The 22112-nt window shown below is 32.7% G+C and overlaps 1 protein-coding gene across 2 annotated transcripts in view; it reads right to left on the reverse strand.

Moving 5' to 3' along the window:
- Nucleotides 1-66: 66 nt before the first annotated feature.
- Nucleotides 67-22112, reverse strand: part of LOC132717068 (nuclear receptor-binding protein-like) — a gene marked incomplete at its 3' end in the record, with an annotated part of 34970 nt that continues 12924 nt past the window's right edge. The window contains 8 exon segments of one of the 2 annotated variants that reach the window (XM_060700461.1): nucleotides 67-207; nucleotides 582-632; nucleotides 1459-1567; nucleotides 2410-2539; nucleotides 3341-3442; nucleotides 4893-4948; nucleotides 5452-5532; nucleotides 18144-18170. In XM_060700461.1, the coding sequence (XP_060556444.1) occupies nucleotides 67-207; nucleotides 582-632; nucleotides 1459-1567; nucleotides 2410-2539; nucleotides 3341-3442; nucleotides 4893-4948; nucleotides 5452-5532; nucleotides 18144-18170 (697 nt within the window). 2 annotated transcript variants of the gene reach the window in all.

Here is a 22112-nt window from a genome sequence, read left to right on the forward strand (position 1 = left end):
ATCAGAAATCAGAACAAGATGGTATGACAAAGAATCCTGTTGACGCTTTTATCTGGCACGTCATGTTTAGTCACACGTCTTGCCTCGACGTCCATTGGCTCCGGAGTCTCGGTTTTCTCCTGTTCCGTAGTTTCTGGAGTTATTGGCCTTTGACGTGAATTTGGTGGCTGTGGTAAGTCAAACGCAGTCAGTGGATAAATTCCGTTCCTGCAAGTAAGAATACAAAATTCAACAGTTATGAAAAAAAAAATGTATAAATATGTCAATAATCAAATAATATGAAAGTAAGCAAAGCCTATGAACCGGCTTCACGGACCAAGGCTTTGACTTCCCTGTATTAAATTTAAGTTAACAATACAAGCCATAGAGATAACAGTGGGAAAGTATGATTACTTTAGCTTTATGACTTCTTTAGCTGCATGTACCTATTTATTCAGTTTCAATAGTCTTGACTATCAGCAAAATGCCTTAACTAAAAGATGCATAATGATTAAGAGAGAAATAAGAGAGAGAGAAAAAAAAACCTTTAAACAAGATTATAATAATTTTGGGTAAATATTTTAAGCAACATTTGCACCTACTTTACATCTTCTAAGAATTTTTCCAGCTCTAATCCCTGCACTTGTGAAAATCTGAAAATAAACAAACAAAATTTCATTTACATATGTTATATTAAGAATTTCAAAACTTTAAAATGCAAGATCCTGGCATATACCTGGTTCATAATTCATAGTGCTTGGGGGGAGGGGGGAGTTATTCTGCACATGTTAACTTGCAGTCAATTTTTTATCACTCCCCCCTCCCCCCAACTCCAACCTTCTTTTCATGAAAATGGTTTTGAATGTAGAGCAAAGGACATATTGATAATATATCACCAAATTTTATCTTAAAACAAACAATTGTATTTACTTTTTTAATATCATTAAATTAAAATTATTTAATTTTATGTTTCTAAAGCAACTGTTACAACTATTACAGTATTTCATTCATACATAAGCTGGCATTCACATCAAAAGCGCTCCTAGTTTCTCTTCCAGTCTTTGATATTTTTTCTCTTTTTTTTCTTCTTTTTTTTCCTGCCAGTATTTCATAAATCATTCAGTACGCTTACAGCTTTCAACATATTTTTGCTAACCACATCATTGAAGGAAGGACTATTACTGGTTATATAACTCAAAATCATATATCTAGGGTCTGTAAATCAAACATGGTTATAGAACTCAAAATCATATATCTAAGGTCTGTAAATCAAACATGGTTATATAACCCAAAATCATATATCTAAGGTCTGTAAATCAAGCATGGTTATATAACTCAAAATCATATATCTAAGGTCTGTAAATCAAACATGGTCTATAAATCAAACATGGTTCTAAATCATAAATCTAAGGTTTGTAAATCAAACATGGTTCTAAATCATATATCTAAGGTTTGTAAATCAAACATAAAGCTACCTACTTCATTAAAGTTGGCTCCTGGTCATCCTTGTATTTTACTTCAGCTATCACTTTCTTTGGTTCTGATTTTAATATATGTGTATCTTCAGCTATATTTTCTACAAGTTGGGCTGAAATTAATTGACATATTCAATATATGACAGTCATAATAAAGTCAAGTATCTTGTTAAACAAGTCCTGTCAGAAGACAGGAGACTCCACTTTTCTTAGTGTTGGATAAAAGGGGCATAACTTGGCCAAAAATAATTTTAGGATTATCTCCCTCCTTTTGAAGTGTCATTCTTTCATGATGATTAACATGTATACCAAGTTTTAATTCAAAAGTGTTTATAGTTTCTATGAAAATGGACCTTAACGAAAATGTTAATAAACTTTGATGCCAATGAGAGGGCTTCAATAAAATTCGAAATTATTAATGTAAGTATGTAATCAAATCAAGTAATTTTTAGGTTTGCTCATCTATTAGTGTTTAAGCTGGGTCTTCCTCTACAAAGAAAGTTAGATATCCACCATATTATGTTATAAGTCAACATTGAAACATACGGTCTTAGTCCATGTTTTTTATTGTTTTTTTTCAAAGACTAGTAGGTGTTTCTTTCAGCGGCAACATATAGCCTGAATTCTAGGCTGGATAAATTCCTTAACTATCTTATGTTCAATCCCTGATGAAACCAATAAGGATTTATTATCTAGACTATATGTTGAGCAATACTACAAATTTGTATAATGATGTCCAAATTGATATGTCTGTCAATTTTCTCCGCCATTTTAATAGTATTTCTAAATTTTAGACTAAAATATTATGGATTCAGTTTACTAACAAACATACCTATCCTTCACAACCCTAAATTCATGTCATAGACTTACCTGCTTTGAATTTGGAAATGCTTATTGGCTGTTTTTAGGGGCTTAAAATATAAACTAGCAAAAACTGAGCAAGATATTAACTTACCATTATTTACAATGGCGTGGGCGGCAAGTAATGTTAATGAATGGACTTCAAATAAAACTGAATGGAATAACAAATCTCTGGCAGTAGGTCGTTTCTCTGGATCTTTCTCTAAACATTTCTCTAGAAAATCCTGCAAACATAAGCATAAATAACAATATATTTCTACTATTTTAGATAGCAAAAATACTTACAATGGTGAGCTATATAATTATTACATGATAACACAAAATTGTATACTAACAATATCAACATATTGCATTTATCAAAAATATGTATAAAAGCCACCAATGACCTTGTTTCAATGTGAACAAGAGCACCACATGCAACATTTACACCTGTCTGTTAAAATAACCACTTTTGACAAGAATTCTAAACTTCAAAATATAAAGCTGTCAAAATTATGCCCCTTGTCTCACAACTGCACCTTGTCTCAGTATAATCAAGTATTCATCAAGTTTCATCTTATTAACTTTTTTAAATTGTATTAATAATTAATAATACATTAATACATTAAAGTTTTTGCATGACAATGCAGTAACATGAAGTCAACAACAACTGTGACAATGCAGCAATCATTATAGCACCACTTTTTCTTCGGAACAGACAAGCTATAAAAATTGAATGATTTTATTCAACAAGTTCAATAAATTTTAGAATTAACCTCCTTGAATCAAATATTCTATTTATCACATACGTAAAATAACTGTTTAAAGTATAGAAAAAAATCACTTTTTCCTTGCCGTGTTTTTAGTGTAATGCTAACATTCAGTATGTCAGTGCGCTATATTTTTTATAATGCAAATGATTTCAAAATATATGCACAGCCATGTAATACCATTTTTATGGGATTGCAAAAGCTGCACATAAATAAACATAAGTGAGTAAATAGGTAATATTATGATTAATCAACATAAAAGCACAAGAATCTTACTCTTTGAAGTGGATTTTCTATGGACTGAAGTGTTTTATCTATAGCTTCCATCGTGATCACATTTCCACTCTCCCCGTTTCCTTGGATACCAAGGGCAGCCATCTAGTTAAAAAAAATTATTTTATCATTTTTATAAAACAAACCACACACACACTTTTAAATCAAAATTTCTGAGATTCTAAAAATGTACCTGAAGAGTAAAATTTAATGGTAAGCTTTGAACTTACTTTTTTTTCAGAATTAATATTATATGTTATTTTGGTTTTGGAATGATATATGTGGATATATTACCTGTTAAGATTTTATATCACCCCAGCCGTTAGGCGAGGGTGATATTTTATCTTGGCAGGTAATATATCCACATATATCACTCCAAAACCAAAATAATAATTTTATTACCCTTCCCATGCCGAGTTTAGATGATTTTTTAAAAAATCATTGCTGTTTCAAATGAAACGTCGAAATAAGATTCCCTTTAGGGTACCTCTTCGTCACAACATGACGTCACATAAATACATGACGTATTTTTCCCGTCCCTAACGAATGTAAACAAGAGAAAAGGAGTAGTCTACTGAAACGCATTTTGTTGTAATTAATATCAAGCTTTCACAAGGTCATATTTGTTTTCGGTACTGATGGTAATATGTATCATTACTCTACTTTGGTAAATATTTATAATTGACAGTTAAAAAGTGCTTTAAAATCAGAATTTACACAGCGTAAAATCAAACCGTACGAGCATCACCTCAGCGCATGTTGTTTACAACGTTGGGTACCAAACGGGGAAATTTAGTGTGTATATTACCCGTCTGGCTCGGTTATATCAATTTCTTTCGGGTGATCAATATCCAATCAAAAAGGCGGAAAAAATCTGGAAGGGTAATAAAATGATATGTTTCTTCATTAGCTTATAAATTTGAAACTTTTAGTGAACTTGAGCTTCCATTTTCTTTCTTATCTTTGTTTCAGTTAAAAGACTTAGTGATGTACTTGGACATACAGGGAAATTCCATCTCTTACTGATGAGGGAAAATTATACTTTAACCTTGTTTGTTTGTTTGTTTTCTAATTTTCTTTCCAATTTTAACACATTATATGATCGTACCTCAGCTGACAATCCACCTTTCCGGCTTTCCTGGATAACATACCAGTAATTACCAATGTCTCTGTAAATGACTAACTGCTAATCCCATCTGCCGTGAGAAACAATTTCCATTAGATTTAACACCCAAGATCGTCACAGAGAAATTTTTCCTCGCCTTTTACACTATTAGCTCTTGCACAACAGTGTGCTCAGCTATTTTCAGTGCTTGATAGTATAACAAGAGCATGGATAATGTAAAATTTTCTAAGTACAAAAAAGGGTCATAATTCTGTCAAAATCCATGTAAGAATCAAAAGCTTTCTGCAGGCAAGCTGGTTATCTTTGTAACATGAAAGAATTCATCAATTCTAGCAGAATTTTAACCCAAAGATGTGACAGCAGTCATTTTAGGTCAACCTAAGTAACTATGCTAAAGTAGCCCAAAATATGTATGTACATATGTTATACCTCTAGAGCACACATTCCAAATGAGTAAATATCTACAGCAGTTGTCACGTTTCCAGCTGAAATAAAGAATAAACTCTGTGACAATAATATATGATCACCACACCTTGTGACCAGAAATTTAAAGATATTTACGTTAACATTACATTTGATGGAATCCTTCCGTAATTCATATTTCATGTAAAAACCCATATAATTAAACAGGCATTTGTTCTTAAAGTCCTCTAGTATAAATATAAACAAAATGCATTGATGACAACAATTGTGTAAGTTTAATAACATATTTACATACAATTTCTGTACATTACCTTACTATACAAGCTTTAAGTTTAAACAATATTTGTAATATTTTCATTTGCATAATAAAGTACATAAAATAAATGAAGTCAAACTGGATGGATATACAAGCTTATTGAGTTACATATCCAGAATCCAAACAGAAAATGTTTTTATCTAATCCAGAACAAAATATTAACTAATTTAATCCTCTAAACAGAAATATTAAAGGTTTAAGAAGTGAACGTCCATTCTCTTTATTTCATATAGGTGTAACATTACTTACATCCGTATTCAGGTGCGACACAATGCATATTCTTCAGGTCATCCCGGTATGTCTTCACATGGTGCATTGCATCTGGAGCAACTGTAAATAAAATATAGTAATGAAGAAAAAACGTAACTGCACTGGGCTTTACCCTGTACGATTAGAAATTCCGGGGTTTATTAGTACACTAGTTTGGACTTTGTCCCAACTCAAAACACTAGTTATTTCATTACATTTAATAAATGAGATAAAACATTACCAACATAATTGGGTTTATATTTAATTGTTTCTTTTAAATTCAGATCTTGCTGAAAATCTTGAAAGTTCTTGTTTCGCTTCCTTTTTTTCAGCACATTCTGTATCAGTTTTTGAGGCATTAAGAAGAACATATGAAATTAGCTATCAGTCAGACTGGATAGATAAACAGTATGGCCTTTTTTCTAAGAATGTTCAGTTTCTGTTACAGTATACAGCAAGAGTAAAGAGTTATCATCAAAAATAGATTTGAAATGACTCCAAAGAAAGCCTTATTTGACATTTTTAAAAGAAAGTCTTAGATAAATACATACTGGACTTGTGCATGTATGTGCATGAGTTTTTACAAACAGTGGAAAAGCATTCAAATACAAATTCATACAAATAGTGGCATTCAAAAAAAAACCAATTAGGTTTTGCCTCTAAAGTCTAAACGGGAGTAAGCCCTACTTGGTTAAATTTTTGTTGTGAAAAAAATTATTTCATTTTCTTAAGAAATAAGAAGATGATCATGAAAGAGCCACTCAGGCTAGAACATCAAGTTGACTAAATAACTGACCAGGCCCACTTCAAGTATAATACTTATTTTGATTTGTAACCATTGCCTAGTTTGACACCTTAATGCAGTAACAGGCTTAACTCCTATTTAACTCATTATTAGAGCTGACCCATTACTGCACTAAGATTTCATAAACAATAACAAATCATCGCAAGATTGACACATGTTAAATTATAATTGTATCATAGTTTGGGGACCTTTATGTTGAAAATGTGTCAGAGTAAAATTGCATACATATACATGCACAGTGCGTTAACTAGAGTCAGGTATCAGTTACCCGCACTCCAGAGCATGCCGATTGATTGGCTCATGTGACAACAAAGAAAGGGATAGCCATAGATAAATCATATTGAGATGCTCGTTCATTGGTTACTTTTATTTGGGGTTTCATATTTGTGACAACAGGGAACATGTTTTTATTTTTGCCTATGATACAAAAGAGAAGGAACATCAAAACGCTCAGCAATCTAATTTATTATCTGGGGCTATGCCCCCTCGTACAAATCAGATAGCCTCGTGTTTTGATGCTCTATCTATTACATGTACATATGTATCATTCTTTTCCTTGTTCTAGATGGGGAGGGATAAAACAGATGCCCCCATATTCCACTGTTTTGCCAGTCTACATATCAACAGTGTGACATGGCAAATTTAAATGCATCCCCCACAAGTGAGGGGATAAAAAGTCTGAAAATAATAATAACATATTACAACACATAGCTGAGTATATGAAGTATTTGATAATTCAATTGATCGAAAGTGTTTAGAAAGTGTTTAGAAAAGAATAATATGAAAATAAACAAAAAAATAAAAAATAAAATCACTGAAATGAGGAAAAAATTAAAATAAAGCTATAAATTAAACTATATATAATTACATAGATTACAAAAATTGGAATTTAAGAAAGCAATTCATTACTCAAAAGAGAAAAAAGACAAATTAACTTAAATAAATTAAAAGAAATATAACATAAGGCAAATAAAAAATAATACTGTTCTTCAAAATATAGGTATAATAAAAACTAGCACATGTAAAATATGCCAGGAAAGCAAAGAATTTCAAGGACATGACCCTATTTTTTTTTTTTAAAACAACATGTACTGGTTGGGGACCACCGAATCCAGATGACCATCAAAACCAGACAAACCCTTCAACACTTTATTTTCTTGTTTTCTTTGTTTAGAAGTAGTTGAATAATCAAGTGCTTTTTAAAACCAATAAATGCATATTTCTTTTATAGTCAATAAATCAAATATATTTTAACTTTCTCAAATGTTTATTGTTTTAAGTCTGTTACAAGAATGTTAACTTTGTGAAAATTCTGATTAAAGAGTAAAATACTGTGACCTCTTTCACTACAATACTCAAAATTTCAGTATATTGCTCAGGGCTGGCGATATCTGATTTATACTTATTTGTTTGTTTTAGTCTGAAGCATTTCTTAACTTGTCAGTATGATATTTATATAGTAAATTCTTAAAAATTTCAACCTGGGCAATACGGACAATTGATTTTACCACCCTTAATGCTGCTGGAATATTGTATATTATGTTTAAAATAAGAAGTTTAAAACACCCAAGACATTATCTGCATAAAATCCAAGTCATACATTTCTGTTCTTCAATAGTTAGCACAATTTATTAAAGGCAATTTTAATACCTCCCCCCACCCCCAGCCTCCTATAAGACATCAAATCTAAGTGTAATCATATTTGGAAATAAACAATTACTAGCTTTTCAGCCTGGAGATGAACCCAGCTGTATTGTGTCAAATTTCCTGTTGAATATCTAGATTTAAAAGTGTGGAATTTGTATGGAAAAGTGTCTGATTGATGGTCCCTGACCAGTATAACTTAAAAACATGTAACTAAGATCATAAAATTATCTAAAACATTTTCAACCAATCAAAATTTCAAAACACTTGAAACAAAACATTGTATTAACAAACTTCTTCAATTAATAATTATAGTGAGAAATCAGTTTTAAAATATTATTTATCATAAATGACATTGAATTTTAACCTTTGCCATACTAAATACCTGTACCTAAAATGGACTTAAATGTCCATCTTTCAATTTGGACAAAATCAATTTATCATTTATCTTTGGGGAGGGGAAGGGGGATTTTCAAGATATTTAAGACTGAATCGCGCACAGTGCAGACCATGACAAGTGGATAGCATTGATAAAATCTGTTGCCAAAAGCAGACAAAGGGTAATCAAGGTGTGATGAACACCCTCAAATCACATTAAATACTTACTTCCTAAACTGAAACAATGGACAACTTTGTATAAATATGGACTGCTTCCAATAAATAACATTCTTACGAGAGAGTGTAATTACTTACAGTAGTTAAAACTTGGTAGTCTTGTACATTAGAATGTTAAAATGTTAAATTCAGTCATAACAATCACCCCCACAATCCATTTCTCTTCCAATCCAGTACAACCAGCTCTCTACACATTACAAGGACTTGGTGATAAAACATTTGTCTCTGGTGTGTTTAATAGAACTTACAACCATGTATGATAAACCTCCCTCCACAAAAATACAACTTGCTTTATCTGTAGGAAGAACTCATGTATGAAAAGTAACCATTTTGGCTCTTAAATGTCCACGTAGGTGAACTTTACCACCGGTACACATTGGAATAAGGGTAAAAGTATAATCATCCAACAGTCTAAAATTATAATCATCCAACAGTCTGCCAGTAATTCTAGTAAGAGTAGCTACGGTTACAGCTTGCAACCCCTGAACTTGTTATCTGACCATTATCATCGAACATTTACATTGTATCATCATACATTTATTAATGGACACCCGAGCCTGATCCCTGACAAACATTTATCACCAAGCCCCCTTGCAACAATTGACAAATGATGACTGAAAGCATTAGGACATCATCAAACAAACAGCCACAACTTTTTCCTTCTTTTATTCTTTTACAACCAACATAACCCCAAACCCACCTTAGCCTCTGATACAATATACAGAGCAATCATTTACATGTACATTCATGCCTTCACCATTTTCTTTTTAAGTATCCTAATTTATAATGTGATAAAGAAACAACATGCCCCATCCCCCTCACCCAAGTCTGTGTGCTACACAGGTTTAAGGGGCTGTAACTCTAAAAATTCATTCTTAATAAATGATTAAAATATTTATGGCTTGGCATACAAAAAAGGGTTAAAGTAAATTGAAGGAATCTGAAAAGATTATATAACAAAGCTTTGTGGTAAATCAATTAAAATATTTGAAATTCTAAGCATATACAGTTTAAAAAAAAATGATGTTAATAAAAAATTATGTAATACCTGCATTGAAAGCATACTTTAATATCAATAACCATTTACATTTTTTCTTTCATGGCAATTATGATGTGGTGGCCAAACAATCTCTTTAAACCCGGGTGTAGATTTTCCAGGGTAAGCCTGGAAGAGAGGCTGGTAAACCCTGGAAAACTATGGAAAAGCATGGAATTTCATGGAAATTCATGGAAAATTGGTATTTTTTCCATGCTATGTGGACTTTTTTTGTCCAGCCATTTCCAGCATTGCTGGAATAGGCTGGAAATTGGCTGGACATTTGTGGTAAAAGCCTGGAAAACCATGGACTTTACTTCCATGTAGCATGGAAAGTGGAACTTAGATTTTTTTGATGCTGGAAATGTGTTAAACTTTCTCTAAGTATGCTGGAAAAAACTTGTAAAAAATTTACAGAAATCTTACTTTATATATTCAGCACAATATTGTAAACTTACGAAGAAAATATACAATCATCATTTATTTTAATGCAAGTTACTGTAAATGATTTGAAATTTGACACTTTATACTTTTTATGTAGTTGAAAAAGGGTATCTCATAAAAAATGTCTATGCTAAAGACATAAATGAATTGATTGTTCAAAATACATATTATTTAAATAAATCTACATGAAGTTATGTACAATGAAATAATATCCATTTAATTACAGGCTTTAAGTTTAACTATAAATTAATTAAAGTCTGTGATTAAATCATTCAGACACTATAATAATCAAGATGATAGGGATTGCATTGCTTGCCATTTTTAAATTGTAAGAATTCATGTTTTTGGATAACAATAAATAAATAAACAAAAAACAGTGCATGAAAGAATCTCATATATATTCTATATTAAATTGACCAATATTTAGGAAAATAAATACTACATCCACTGAGATTTTACGCTACACAGATCAGAGCTCTGATAAAACTCATTGACCAGCATTTTCTAACCATCTGTGCATGACTAATTTACTCCACTGGTCATTTCAGATCAGGCTGTTCCATGTGATTATTTTGGGGAGAGATAACATTATAAATTTCATATGAAGAATGTGTCTAGAAGGACATTGCAATCTTTTTTGTACAAAAAATTGTGTAATGATCTTTAAAATCTATATATCAATTAGCTATTTCATATTTTCTTTCACGCTCAAAGAATATAAGTTAAAATGATGAGCAGATTAACCCTGCTTTACATAATGATAGACCTGTCCTGAGTAACTGTTGTAAATTTTGAATTCTAAGATATCTGGGTCAGCAAAGAGTGCATTGAAATTACAGAGGATGTACTTGATATTTTAGCAGTTTTGGAGATATTGTTTTGTTTAAGACTTTAAAGTGTTTAAGTATTGGTATGATAACAATAAGAATCACCTGGGAAAAGGAGATATACAACAGAATCAGGTATTTATAAACCTTAAGTTACATCAATGCAGAAACAGGTTATATATCAAACTATCAACATTTGTAACAAGAGATCAAGGTTGTTTTTATATTTTCAACTTCATGCATTTGTTTTTTCTGATAATTGTTTTTAATCTATACATGTATAATCTTTAAAATATAAATTATTCAATGATTTCTTTATAATGTATAATTGTTAAAATGACAATTGTTAGTAGATCTTTTTCATTTCCTACAAATAAAACAAATTAAATCAATTTGATTAAATAGGACTAAATGGTACAATCAGTAGTTTTGAACAGCTGAACAGGGTCATCATAATCATTTGTTATTTCCATGTATGTGTTGTGTTTTCAATGGAACAATCTAAAATTACATTTTACATTATACAATTACATAACTTGCAGGCTGGGACATAAGTGCTGACTGTGAGAATTACCAACAGTGTTTAATAATGATGTGCAGTATTAATCCTGAAAAGGTATATTTTTAAATCTCAATACGACTGTACTTTTTTATTCCATGTCTTTTCTTGAAAAAATAAATACTGGGTGATAAATATTGTCACAAATTTACTTAATTCTTATACATGTACAGAGAAATTCTTAAACACTTGTGCACTTTGAAATAAGATATACTGCATGCTTTAGTATTTTTGAATATGCATAAGCATAATTAATATTTAATAGTTAATACATTTGAAACATTAGATTTGATGTTATTAAAAGATACCAAATATAACTGCAAAATATTTATATGCAATAAAACATAAGTCATTACCACATCTGTGTTAAATTTATTATGAATTTTATCTTTAAAGGTGAGCACAACCACAAGAAGTTCTAGGAAACATAGGTAGAGGACTGAAAATGGACATCAATATAAGAAATAGTAATTTAAATAATCAGAAACACTTGAAACAAATCTAAGATTAAAACAGTTTATCATTGACAGATTAAGAGCAAAATAATTGCTAAAATTTATAAGACAACCAGAACCTAGCTATCAAACCTGGCAGCTAGAAAAATAACTGTTTGTGCTATAATGAATGTAGGATGTTCTATTCTGTATTTGGACTAAAGGATATGTATTAAATTTTGTGAAAGAAATATGTGATCATGTTAAACTAATAAAAATTCCACCCCAAACATTCCTGTGCTGAATTTCTTCAGAGAATTTTAAATTTTAAGAACATTCAGGGATGCTGGAATTAGGCTGGATTTTTTTCCATGTTATTCCATCAAGGCTGGACTATTTACCATGGTAAAAAGTCCAGCCTCTATGGTTGGCAGACACATGGAATACCCTGGAAAAAAATCCATACTTTTGTTCCAATACTCCATGTACATGGAAAAGCATGGAATAAAGTCCATGCTTTTCCATGGAAAACATGGAAAATGTTCCATGCAGCATGGAAAATGTTCCATGTTTTTTCCCTGTTTTTCCAGCCCATTTTTTCTCAGCTTCAGGCTGGAAAAGGCTGGAAAATTTTGTTCCAATACTCCAGCCTCTTATTTTCCATGGAAATCCCTGGAAAAGCATGGACTTTTTACACCCGGGAAATCATATCCTAACTGTCGCTCCACTACCCTACGCTACATAGCAAAAAGAGTAATGGAGCGAAAACGCTGATCTGATTTTAATGAGATTGGTGCCCAAACTAAATGTAGTTTTACCTTATCAAAAACTATAATCAAAATGGTCTACTCAGTACTTTATTTTACCATATATTATACATATATATCATATATTATAGAGCCTGCATTCTCCCTTTTACAAGTTTACATTCTCTCCAGTTTATATTCATATTCTAAGCTACATAATTTACTTTAAAAAGTTTCTAAAATCTAAAATAAAAAGTCCAACTACCAACATGCAAGACTTAACTAGAGAATTTTACTGTGTAAAGTAGTTGATATACATATACATGTACAATGTATATCATTTTGTGTACAAACAGAACTTAATTGCAATTTACAAAGTAAATTTCTTAAAGCAAATAAAATACAAGCTTTGAAATGATTGGTGATTCATTTACTGCTAGTATAAACTGGATGTGCTTGTAGTTCAAGGTAAGGAGGGAAAGCATGTCCACAGAAAATGGTACTTTTGTTGTTGCTGTTGTTTTTTGGTGTTATTTGATTATCATTCACTTTTGTTAAAAAACAATTTTCAAAAGCAAGAAAGATGGAAGAAAGAATATTACTTATGTATTGCAACTTGAAATAGATCGCTTGAGATTTAAATATCTGAGATGCAAATTAAAGTTTTCAAACTTAGATAAATTTGTTTGAACATGTTTGAAAATGTTTCTATTTTAAGCTCTAGTGACCCATTTTTTGGAGGTCAATATCAATGTGAACAAACATGAGAAAATAAACTTTCTGATAACTTTAACTTAATATGTACAACACAAGTTATTTGTAACCACTGCTACTCCCCTGAACTCAGGTTAAGTCTGCACCTCTGGTTGCGTGTGCACCTCTAGTTGAGTGTGCACCTCCGGTTGAGTATGCACCTCTGTTTGAGTGTGCAACTCAGGTTGAGTATGCACCTCCAGTTGAGTGTGCAACTCATGTTGAGTGAGCACCTCTGACTGCGTGGAGTTTGCACCTCTGGTTGAGTGTGCACCTCCGATTGAGTTGAGTGTGCACCTCCGATTGAGTTTGAGTGTGCACCTCTTGTAGAGTCTGCACCTCCGATTGAGTTGAGTGTGCACCTCCGATTGAGTTGAGTGTGCACCTCTTGCATAGTCTGTGCCTCTGATTGAGTTGAGTGTGCACCTCCGATTGAGTTGAGTGTGCACCTCTTGTAAAGTCTGCACCTCTGATTGAGTTGAGTGTGCACCTCCGATTTAGTGTTCATCTACCATTGAGATGAGTGTGCACCTAAAGTTAAGTGTGCACCTATGGTTGAGTATGCACCTCTGGTTGAGTATGCACCTTTGGATAAGTGTGCACCTACGGTTGCTTCTTTACCTCCAGATGATTGTGGAATATTGAGAGAAAAAGGAAAATTTTCTACTTTCTCTCTTACACTGGGCAAAATAATTGCATGGGAGATAAATTACAGTGTGCAGATTTTACTATTTGATTGTTCATTTCACATTTTACAAGGAGGGGGATTTGCTGGTCTTAAAATCAAAGTCTTTACTATTCCCAGGGGTAGTAGTAGATAGGATTACAAATAACTAGTGTTTTATAATGCACATGTATATATCTTCATTATAACTTCTCCATAAATTTTTTCTTCATTTTTATGAGGAAAACTGAAAAGGTGTTTATTAAAATTTTGTGGTTAAAAAAATTTTTCAGCCCCTGGCTTTTAACAAGTTTAAAAAATTTTTTATTGGTCTCTGAAAAATTTAAAATTCTATTTATTAATAAAAAAAACTGCATCACTAAATGTGTTTTCCCCCCAAGTTGCTTCGGAAAAAGGGTTTACTAGTAACAGAATCCTTTTTAAAAAAATTTAAGTTATGGTTTGGGCAAAAAAAGATAATTTTGGTTTATGTATTTGCTTTCCTTTTTGTGGTTCCATTGTGAAGTTTAATTGTTCTCTGTAATGTGGACGAAAAAAAAACAAAGGGGAAAAACCCTATAAAATACTGAAAATAATTTTTAGTTTTTTGTGCAAAGCACTTCCTCTTTTTTGCTTGCCCTTGTAAAGAAAAGGTTTTTTAATTCCCAAACCCGACGTTTTAAGTTTTTTGCCCCCGGACAAGGAAAAGTATTTCAAAAGGCCCAGTAACTCTGTATTTTGTCAAAATGGAGTTATGGCCTTTTGTGCGAACGTGCAACTTCCTTTTGAATGTCCCTTGGCAAAAACTGATGAAAGTTTACTGAATTCCAAAAGTAGTTTTCAAAGTTAATGCCTGGACAAGGGAAAACTAAAGGGCCCAATAACCTCTGTTTTAATTGTCCCAAAGATGGAGTTATGCGTTTTTGGTGCACTGCACTTCCCCCTTATTGTCTTTTGAACCATTGTAGAAAAGTTGTTTTGAATTCCAATCAGTAGTTTTCAAGTCATGCTCTGGCAAGGGAAAAGTAACAAAGGGCAGGTTAACTCTGTAAAATTTGAGGTCAAGGATGGAGTTTATGGTTCCTATGCACTGCAACATTCCTCTCATGTGCTTGCCATTGTATAAGTTTAGTAATGAATCCCAACAATAAGTTCTTAAAGTTAGTGGTCCGGACAAAAGAAAGCAATGAAAAAGTAACAAAGGGCAATAACTCTGTAATTAGTCAAGATGGAGTTATAGTTCTTGTGCACTGCACTTCCCCTTATTGTGCTTGACCATTGTATGAAGTTGTTTTGAATTCCAACCAGTAGTTTTAAAGTCATGCTCTGGACAGGGAAAAAAAACAAAGGGCAGTAACTCTGTAATAAGTCAAAATGGAGTTATGGTTCTTGTGCACTGCACTTCTTTCTCAATGTGCCGGACCATTGTATGAAGTTATAATGAATTCCAACAATTAGTCTTCAAGTTATGGTCCGGACAAAAGAAAGCAATGGAAAAGTAATAAAGGGGAATATAACTCTGTAATTACTTTAGATAGAGTTATGGTTTCTTATGCACTGCACTTCCTCTCAATGTGCTTGAACCATTGTATGTAGTTATATTGGGAATTCCCAACCATTAGTCTTCAAGTTATGCTCCGGACAAAAAAAAAGAATGCAAATTGAAAGCAACAAAGGGCAATTACTTCTGTAATTACTTTAGATAGAGTTATGGTTCTTGTGCACTGCACTTCCCCTTATTGTGTTTGACAATTGTATGAAGTTGTTTTGAATTCCAACCAGTAGTTTTCAAAGTAATGCCACGGACAAGGAAAAGTAACAAAGGGCAATAACTCTGTAATTAGTCAATATAGAGTTATGGTTCTTGTGCACTGCACTTCCTCTCAATGTGCTTGACCATTGTATGTAGTTATATTGAATTCCAACCATTAGTCTTCAAGTTATGCTCCGGACAAGGAAAATGCAACAGACAAAAAAACTAGAAATGTGTCCATAGGACACGGATGCCCCCACACGCAATCTGTCAATCTTATGACTCTAGGTCAAATATTTTTTGGACAAAAAATCAACAAAGGGCCATAATTCTGTTAAATTTGGTCGCAGCAAAAATTCTTTCCTTTACTAACATCTACACATTAAGGTTGTAAATCCCTGGAAGTTTAAGCAAAATCTGCCATCCGATTTAAGAGGAGTTACGTTCACAAAATTTCTACAAAGTATATAATGAAAAAATCAACAAAGGGCCATAATTCTGTTAAATTTGGTTGCAGCAAAAATTCCTTCCTTTACTAACATCTACACATTAAGGTTGTAAATCCCTGGAAGTTTAAGCAAAATCTGCCATCCGGTTTAAGAAAAGTTGCATTCACAAATTTTCTACATAGTATATAGTGAAAAAATCATCAAAGGGCCATAATTCTGTTAAATTTGGTCGCAGCAAAAAATCCTTCCTTTACTACCATCTACACATTAAGGTTATTCATCCCTGTAAGTTTAAGCAAAATCTGCCAACCGGTTTAAGAGGAGTTGCGTTCACAAAATTTCTACATAGTATATAGTGAAAAAAATCAACAAAGAGCCATAATTCTGTTAAATTTGGTCGCAGCAAAAATTCCTTCCTTTACTACCATCTACACATTAAGGTTGTTCATCCCTGTAAGTTTAAGCAAAATCTGCCAACCGGTTTAAGAGGAGTTGCGTTCACAAAATTTCTACATAGTATCTAGTGAAAAAATCAACAAAGGGCCATAATTCTGTTAAATTTGGTCGCAGCAAAAATTCCTTCCTTTACTACCATCTACACATTAAGGTTGTTCATCCCTGTAAGTTTAAGCAAAATCTGCCATCCGGTTTAAGAGGAGTTGCGTTCACAAGATTTCGGGACGTACGGACGGACGGACGGACTGACTGACTGACTGACGGATTGACGGACGGACGGACAAGTGCAACGCTATATGCTCCCACATTGTGGGGGCATAAAAACGCAATGGAAAAGCAACAAAGGGCAATAACTCTGTAATTACTTTAGATAGAGTTATGGTTCTTGTGCACTGCACTTCCCCTTATTGTGTTTGACAATTGTATGAAGTTGTTTTGAATTCCAACCAGTAGTTTTCAAGTAATGCCCCGGACAAGGAAAAGTAACAAAGGGCAATAACTCTGTAATTAGTGAAGATAGAGTTATGGTTCTTGTGCACTGCACTTCCTCTCAATGTGCTTGACCATTGTATGTAGTTATATTGAATTCCAACCATTAGTCTTCAAGTTATGCTCCGGACAAGGAAAATGAAACGGACAAAAAAAAAAACGCAATGGAAAAGCAACAAAGGGCAATAACTCTGTAATTACTTTAGATAGAGTTATGGTTCTTGTGCAGTGCACTTCCCCTTATTGTGTTTGACAATTGTATGAAGTTGTTTTGAATTCCAACCAGTAGTTTTCAAGTTATGCCCCGGACAAGGAAAAGTAACAAAGGGCAATAACTCTGTAATTAGTTAAGATAGAGTTATGGTTCTTGTGCACTGCACTTCCTCTCAATGTGCTTGACCATTGTATGTAGTTATATTGAATTACAACCATTAGTTTTCAAGTTATGCTCCGGACAAGGAAAATGCAACGGACGTCTGGACCGACCGACCGACCGCCCGACCGACCGACCACCGGGTGACTCCTATATACCCCCCCAAACTTCGTTTTTGGGGGTATAATAAGAACTGTAAACTGTTGAAAAGAGTTATTTTTCATTGACTCGCCTATAGTGTAACACTAACATTAGCATACTACAACGTTATGTTTATATATAGCAAAAATGATGTCACGTCAAAGTATTAAATGGCTTTATTACACTCCCGCGCCACATCTCTGATATTTTAATCTCAAAACAATTTTCTTGGAATGTGTGACAGGTAGTATTTACATCTATATATTTATTTACTTTAAAAACTGATGACATAAATTAAACCTTGATCTATGCAAACAATGAAAAATCTTAAAACACAAAGAAAAATCAAAATCATTACAAGAAAAAAAAACATAGCAATGATTTTCTTGGTTAATATAGATTAAAAATGAAACAACTTTGATGGCCAGAACGATGTCTAGCCATCTATACAAGCCTGAATGGTACACAAAAGACTGGCAAAAAAAAAACAAAGACACTACTTGCCACCAAAAAGTCTTTCCAAATTGCTCTCTATAAGATAAAAAATACCAGAAATAACATGTACAAGCTCTTCTAAAGTTCTGATTTCATGAATGATGAGTCTTCCCTCACTACTGAGGGCATATGCTAACATTCTTGCATATGCTGCAGGATTATCTACTGTTTACGCTGGTGCTAGAAAAACCTTTCCTACACCCCCAATGTAAGACAAGTCGCATGCTTTAAATGATGTCATTGCCACGCGCCTTTTATAAATGAATTGCGTTCTTCAGATAACATCATTTTGCCATTATGAATAAAGTTGTAAATTCATATGGTACAATAAGAAAAAGTGCTAAATGAAAATATAAGTTTTCGTAATTTCATTCCGAAATATCATTAATTTGTAATATGCAAGAAAAAGAATCTGTCACAGACAGGAAAATCTAGCTCTCGGTTAACTGTTTAACGTAAACTCAGCTCGTTACTACAGTTAACAGTTACCCTTAAGCTGGATATCCCAGTCTGTACTAAGGCAGCTTGTGTAAAGAGTCTTATATTTTAGAACTCTAGTACATGTACCTTCATATGTATTATTAAAGGAATTCGCATGCATTGTGGTAGCACTGTTAACCTTCCCTCTACTACATAGCGTTTTCACATAAATGAATATTTCTTTTACGGGATCTAACTTACAGTACCATTGTGAGGGTTAAATGCTGAGATGTCAGTTGTCAGAGCTGTTTTGCCCGAGAAACTCCTTGCTAGAATGAATCAGAGTTGGCAATCTCTATATACAGTTAAGCAAACAAGTTTAATTAACACTATGCTAATGTAAAATCAAATGCTTTAAGGCCATTCCACACATATTGCTGAGCAAATTATTTAAATTATTAAAATTGATCAAAATCTTCCTCCCTCTTCCCCATGCCTCAAGGAGACTGGTCAAAACAGAATGATTTGTTAATTTCAGACTGACAGATGTATGGACTCACATGCTGTCAAATTAACAGAAAGATAGAATCACATGCTGCCAAACTGACAAATGGATGGTATCACATTCTGACAAATGGATTGGGACAAAGGCTGATATGTATGAATGAAAAGGCTGACAAGTATGAATGAAAAGGCTGACAGATGCAGAGAAGTAAAGGAACACACACTGAAAAATGAATGGGGAAAAAAGTGACAGATGAATGAAAGCTGAAGCTGACAAGTGGATGGAATAACATGCTGACAAACTTATGGGAGAAAAGGCTGAAAGATGTATGAAATTAAATGTCGACAGATGTAGATAAGTAAAGGAAGACAGCTAAATGGAATAACATACTGACAAATGATCAGAATCACATACAAACAATTAGAATCACATATTTACAAATGATTTGAATCACATACTGACAAATGATTTGAATCACATACTGACAAATGATCGGAATCACATACTGACAAACAATTAGAATCACATACTGACAAATGATTAGAATCACATACTGACAAAAGATTTGAATCACATACTGACAAATGATTAGAATCAAATCTCGACAAAAGACAGGTATCACATGTTGACAAATGCTCATAATATACTGACAAATGGATCAGGACAAAGGACAGATGTATGAAATAAAAAGCTGACAGATGTAGGTAGAAATGGAAGACAGATGAATGTACCAACAATTTAAACAAATCACACACAAACATACATATAATAAATCACAGATGAACAGATTAATAGAAATGCATATTAACAGATAAATGAAGACAAAAAAAAGATGGAATAATCTATTTCTGAAGCTCTAGTATCAGAAATAGTAATATGCAAAAATATTAATTTGCTTAATATATGTGAAATGGCCTTGACTGAATTTTACACACAACTGTCAAAGACTGCATGCTCAATTATGCTCAGAGCAGCATGGTACATGTAGAAAAACAAGAACCATGCAGGAATAGTGGAAGTTAACAAAGGGAATAATTCTGGAAAAAATCCATTACAGGTTGATGGTCTTGATCAATGACCTGCAATGACCTACAATGTTGACACTGAAGACAAGTTGAGTGGTATTTTAAGTTACAAATCGGGTATTATTCAGAATTGAGCTGGCTACAAATATGAATGAAAGTAACCTGCAATTTCGACCCTGAAAACATGTCCATAAATTTTAAATAAATACCTTAATTGGTTCAGAAAGAATGATGTAAAGCCTTACCCAAGTGTTACTCAAACTGAGTACAAAACCAGTGCATGATAAATCTATTAATTCTTAGTATCTAATTCAAGTATTGCTAAATCATTCAATTTCTAGCTTTTTTTTTTCATTTTGCTCATTTGCACTTTTTGGATTAGACATCTAACCTTTACCTTTAAAGCCTCAAGTTTACTAATGTAGGTAGACCTCTGGTGCTTCATCTGAGTTATGCATACGAGTAGGACCACCACCATTTCTTAAGCTAACATGATAGCTTCCTCACACGGAATAATTCAAAATACCATGCTGGATTTTCTTTCTATTTGTTGGGTTTTATGCCGCACCAACACAGTAAAGGTCATAATTATAGCGACATTCCAGCTTTGCTAGTGGAGGGATACTTCAGGTGAATTTCTATGCATTATTTCAGACCTGGGTAGAACCACAAGCATAAATAAGTAGATAGCTTCCTCACATGAAAGAATCGGAGGTCCCTGTCAGGATTCAGACCAAAAGTGTGCAGGGGCAAGTGGTTTGAAGTCAATGACCATAACCACTCGGCCACGAACGCCTCACCATGCTGGATAAACTGGAGTAGTACGGGGCTTTACCTAAACATTGAGTATTTTTAAATCACGCATTTTCTGTCCGAAAACTAAATATATTTCAGCTACAATGCAAGTTTTATTGTGTTAACTTTGTCTTTAACAAGAGCTGTCAGTTGGACTATTCTCAGTGCCTATGAGTCCAAGTTTTACAGAAAATTTTGTTAGTGCAAAAAAGGGAAATAATTCAGCAAAATTCATCACTAGAGTTATGCATCTGGTCAGTAACCTTTTGTTATGACACTAAAGTGAAGAACATCAGCAGTTAGTGTGATATGACAATGTACACAATGCCTTGCTACACTAATGACAAGTTGAGTGTCTGAAAAGTCATGTTAAATGACGTCTAGAAAAAGTCATGTAACAACTTCCCATTGAACATAAATCTAACTAAATAGAAACTCAAATCAAAAATAAGCAGAAAATACACCAAGAAAAAAACTTTTAAGAGTTTAACTAAATAAAGTTAAATCAAAGTTGGCTTGAAATAAATATAAATTCCAAATGGTTATTTGCAAGCATCCTTATCCTTTAATGCTTACATACGGTACCTTTCCCCCACCCCTGCCTATCCCCACCCTCTTAACTGTGCATGCGATCATTAGCAGGAAGCAGTTTTATATTCAAGGCAATTTATGTTCAAAAGAGGAACATTTATTATTTATGAATATCACTTAAAAAATCAAATTAATAAAACAAAGATTGAAGCTTTGTTTTATTAATACATGTATAACATATTTGATTGATCAAAAATTATATACATGTACATATGTATTAGGGAAATCAATACTCGAAGTTGAAATGACAAGATAGACATATACAGGAATGTTTTTTAATTAGACCACACATTGTGGTCTGAAAAAAAATTACTTTTTAATAATAAATTTTTCACAAAGGAAGCTTGCTTATCATAAATTCATTATAGAGATTCTTGGTTAAATGGACATATATAAATGGTTGCAATATAACCCTAGTTTTGTGACTCAGTGAATATATATATATATGCAAAGGATTATTTATATAGGGTTGTATAACCTGTCAAAAATCTTTATAACTAATATATTGTAATGTTGTTGTTTTAACAATAACAAAACTGAAAATATATCTTAGAACAACAGTGTAGTGTTTACAATAAACTTTCTTGTATAAAAAAAACTTTCAACTGTTTTACTATATACAGTACTGTGCAAGTACAAATT

The sequence above is a fragment of the Ruditapes philippinarum genome, unplaced genomic scaffold, assembly GCF_026571515.1.
Source record: "Ruditapes philippinarum isolate M1 unplaced genomic scaffold, ASM2657151v2 ctg61_1_1_1_1, whole genome shotgun sequence".
Lineage (NCBI taxonomy): Eukaryota > Metazoa > Mollusca > Bivalvia > Venerida > Veneridae > Ruditapes > Ruditapes philippinarum.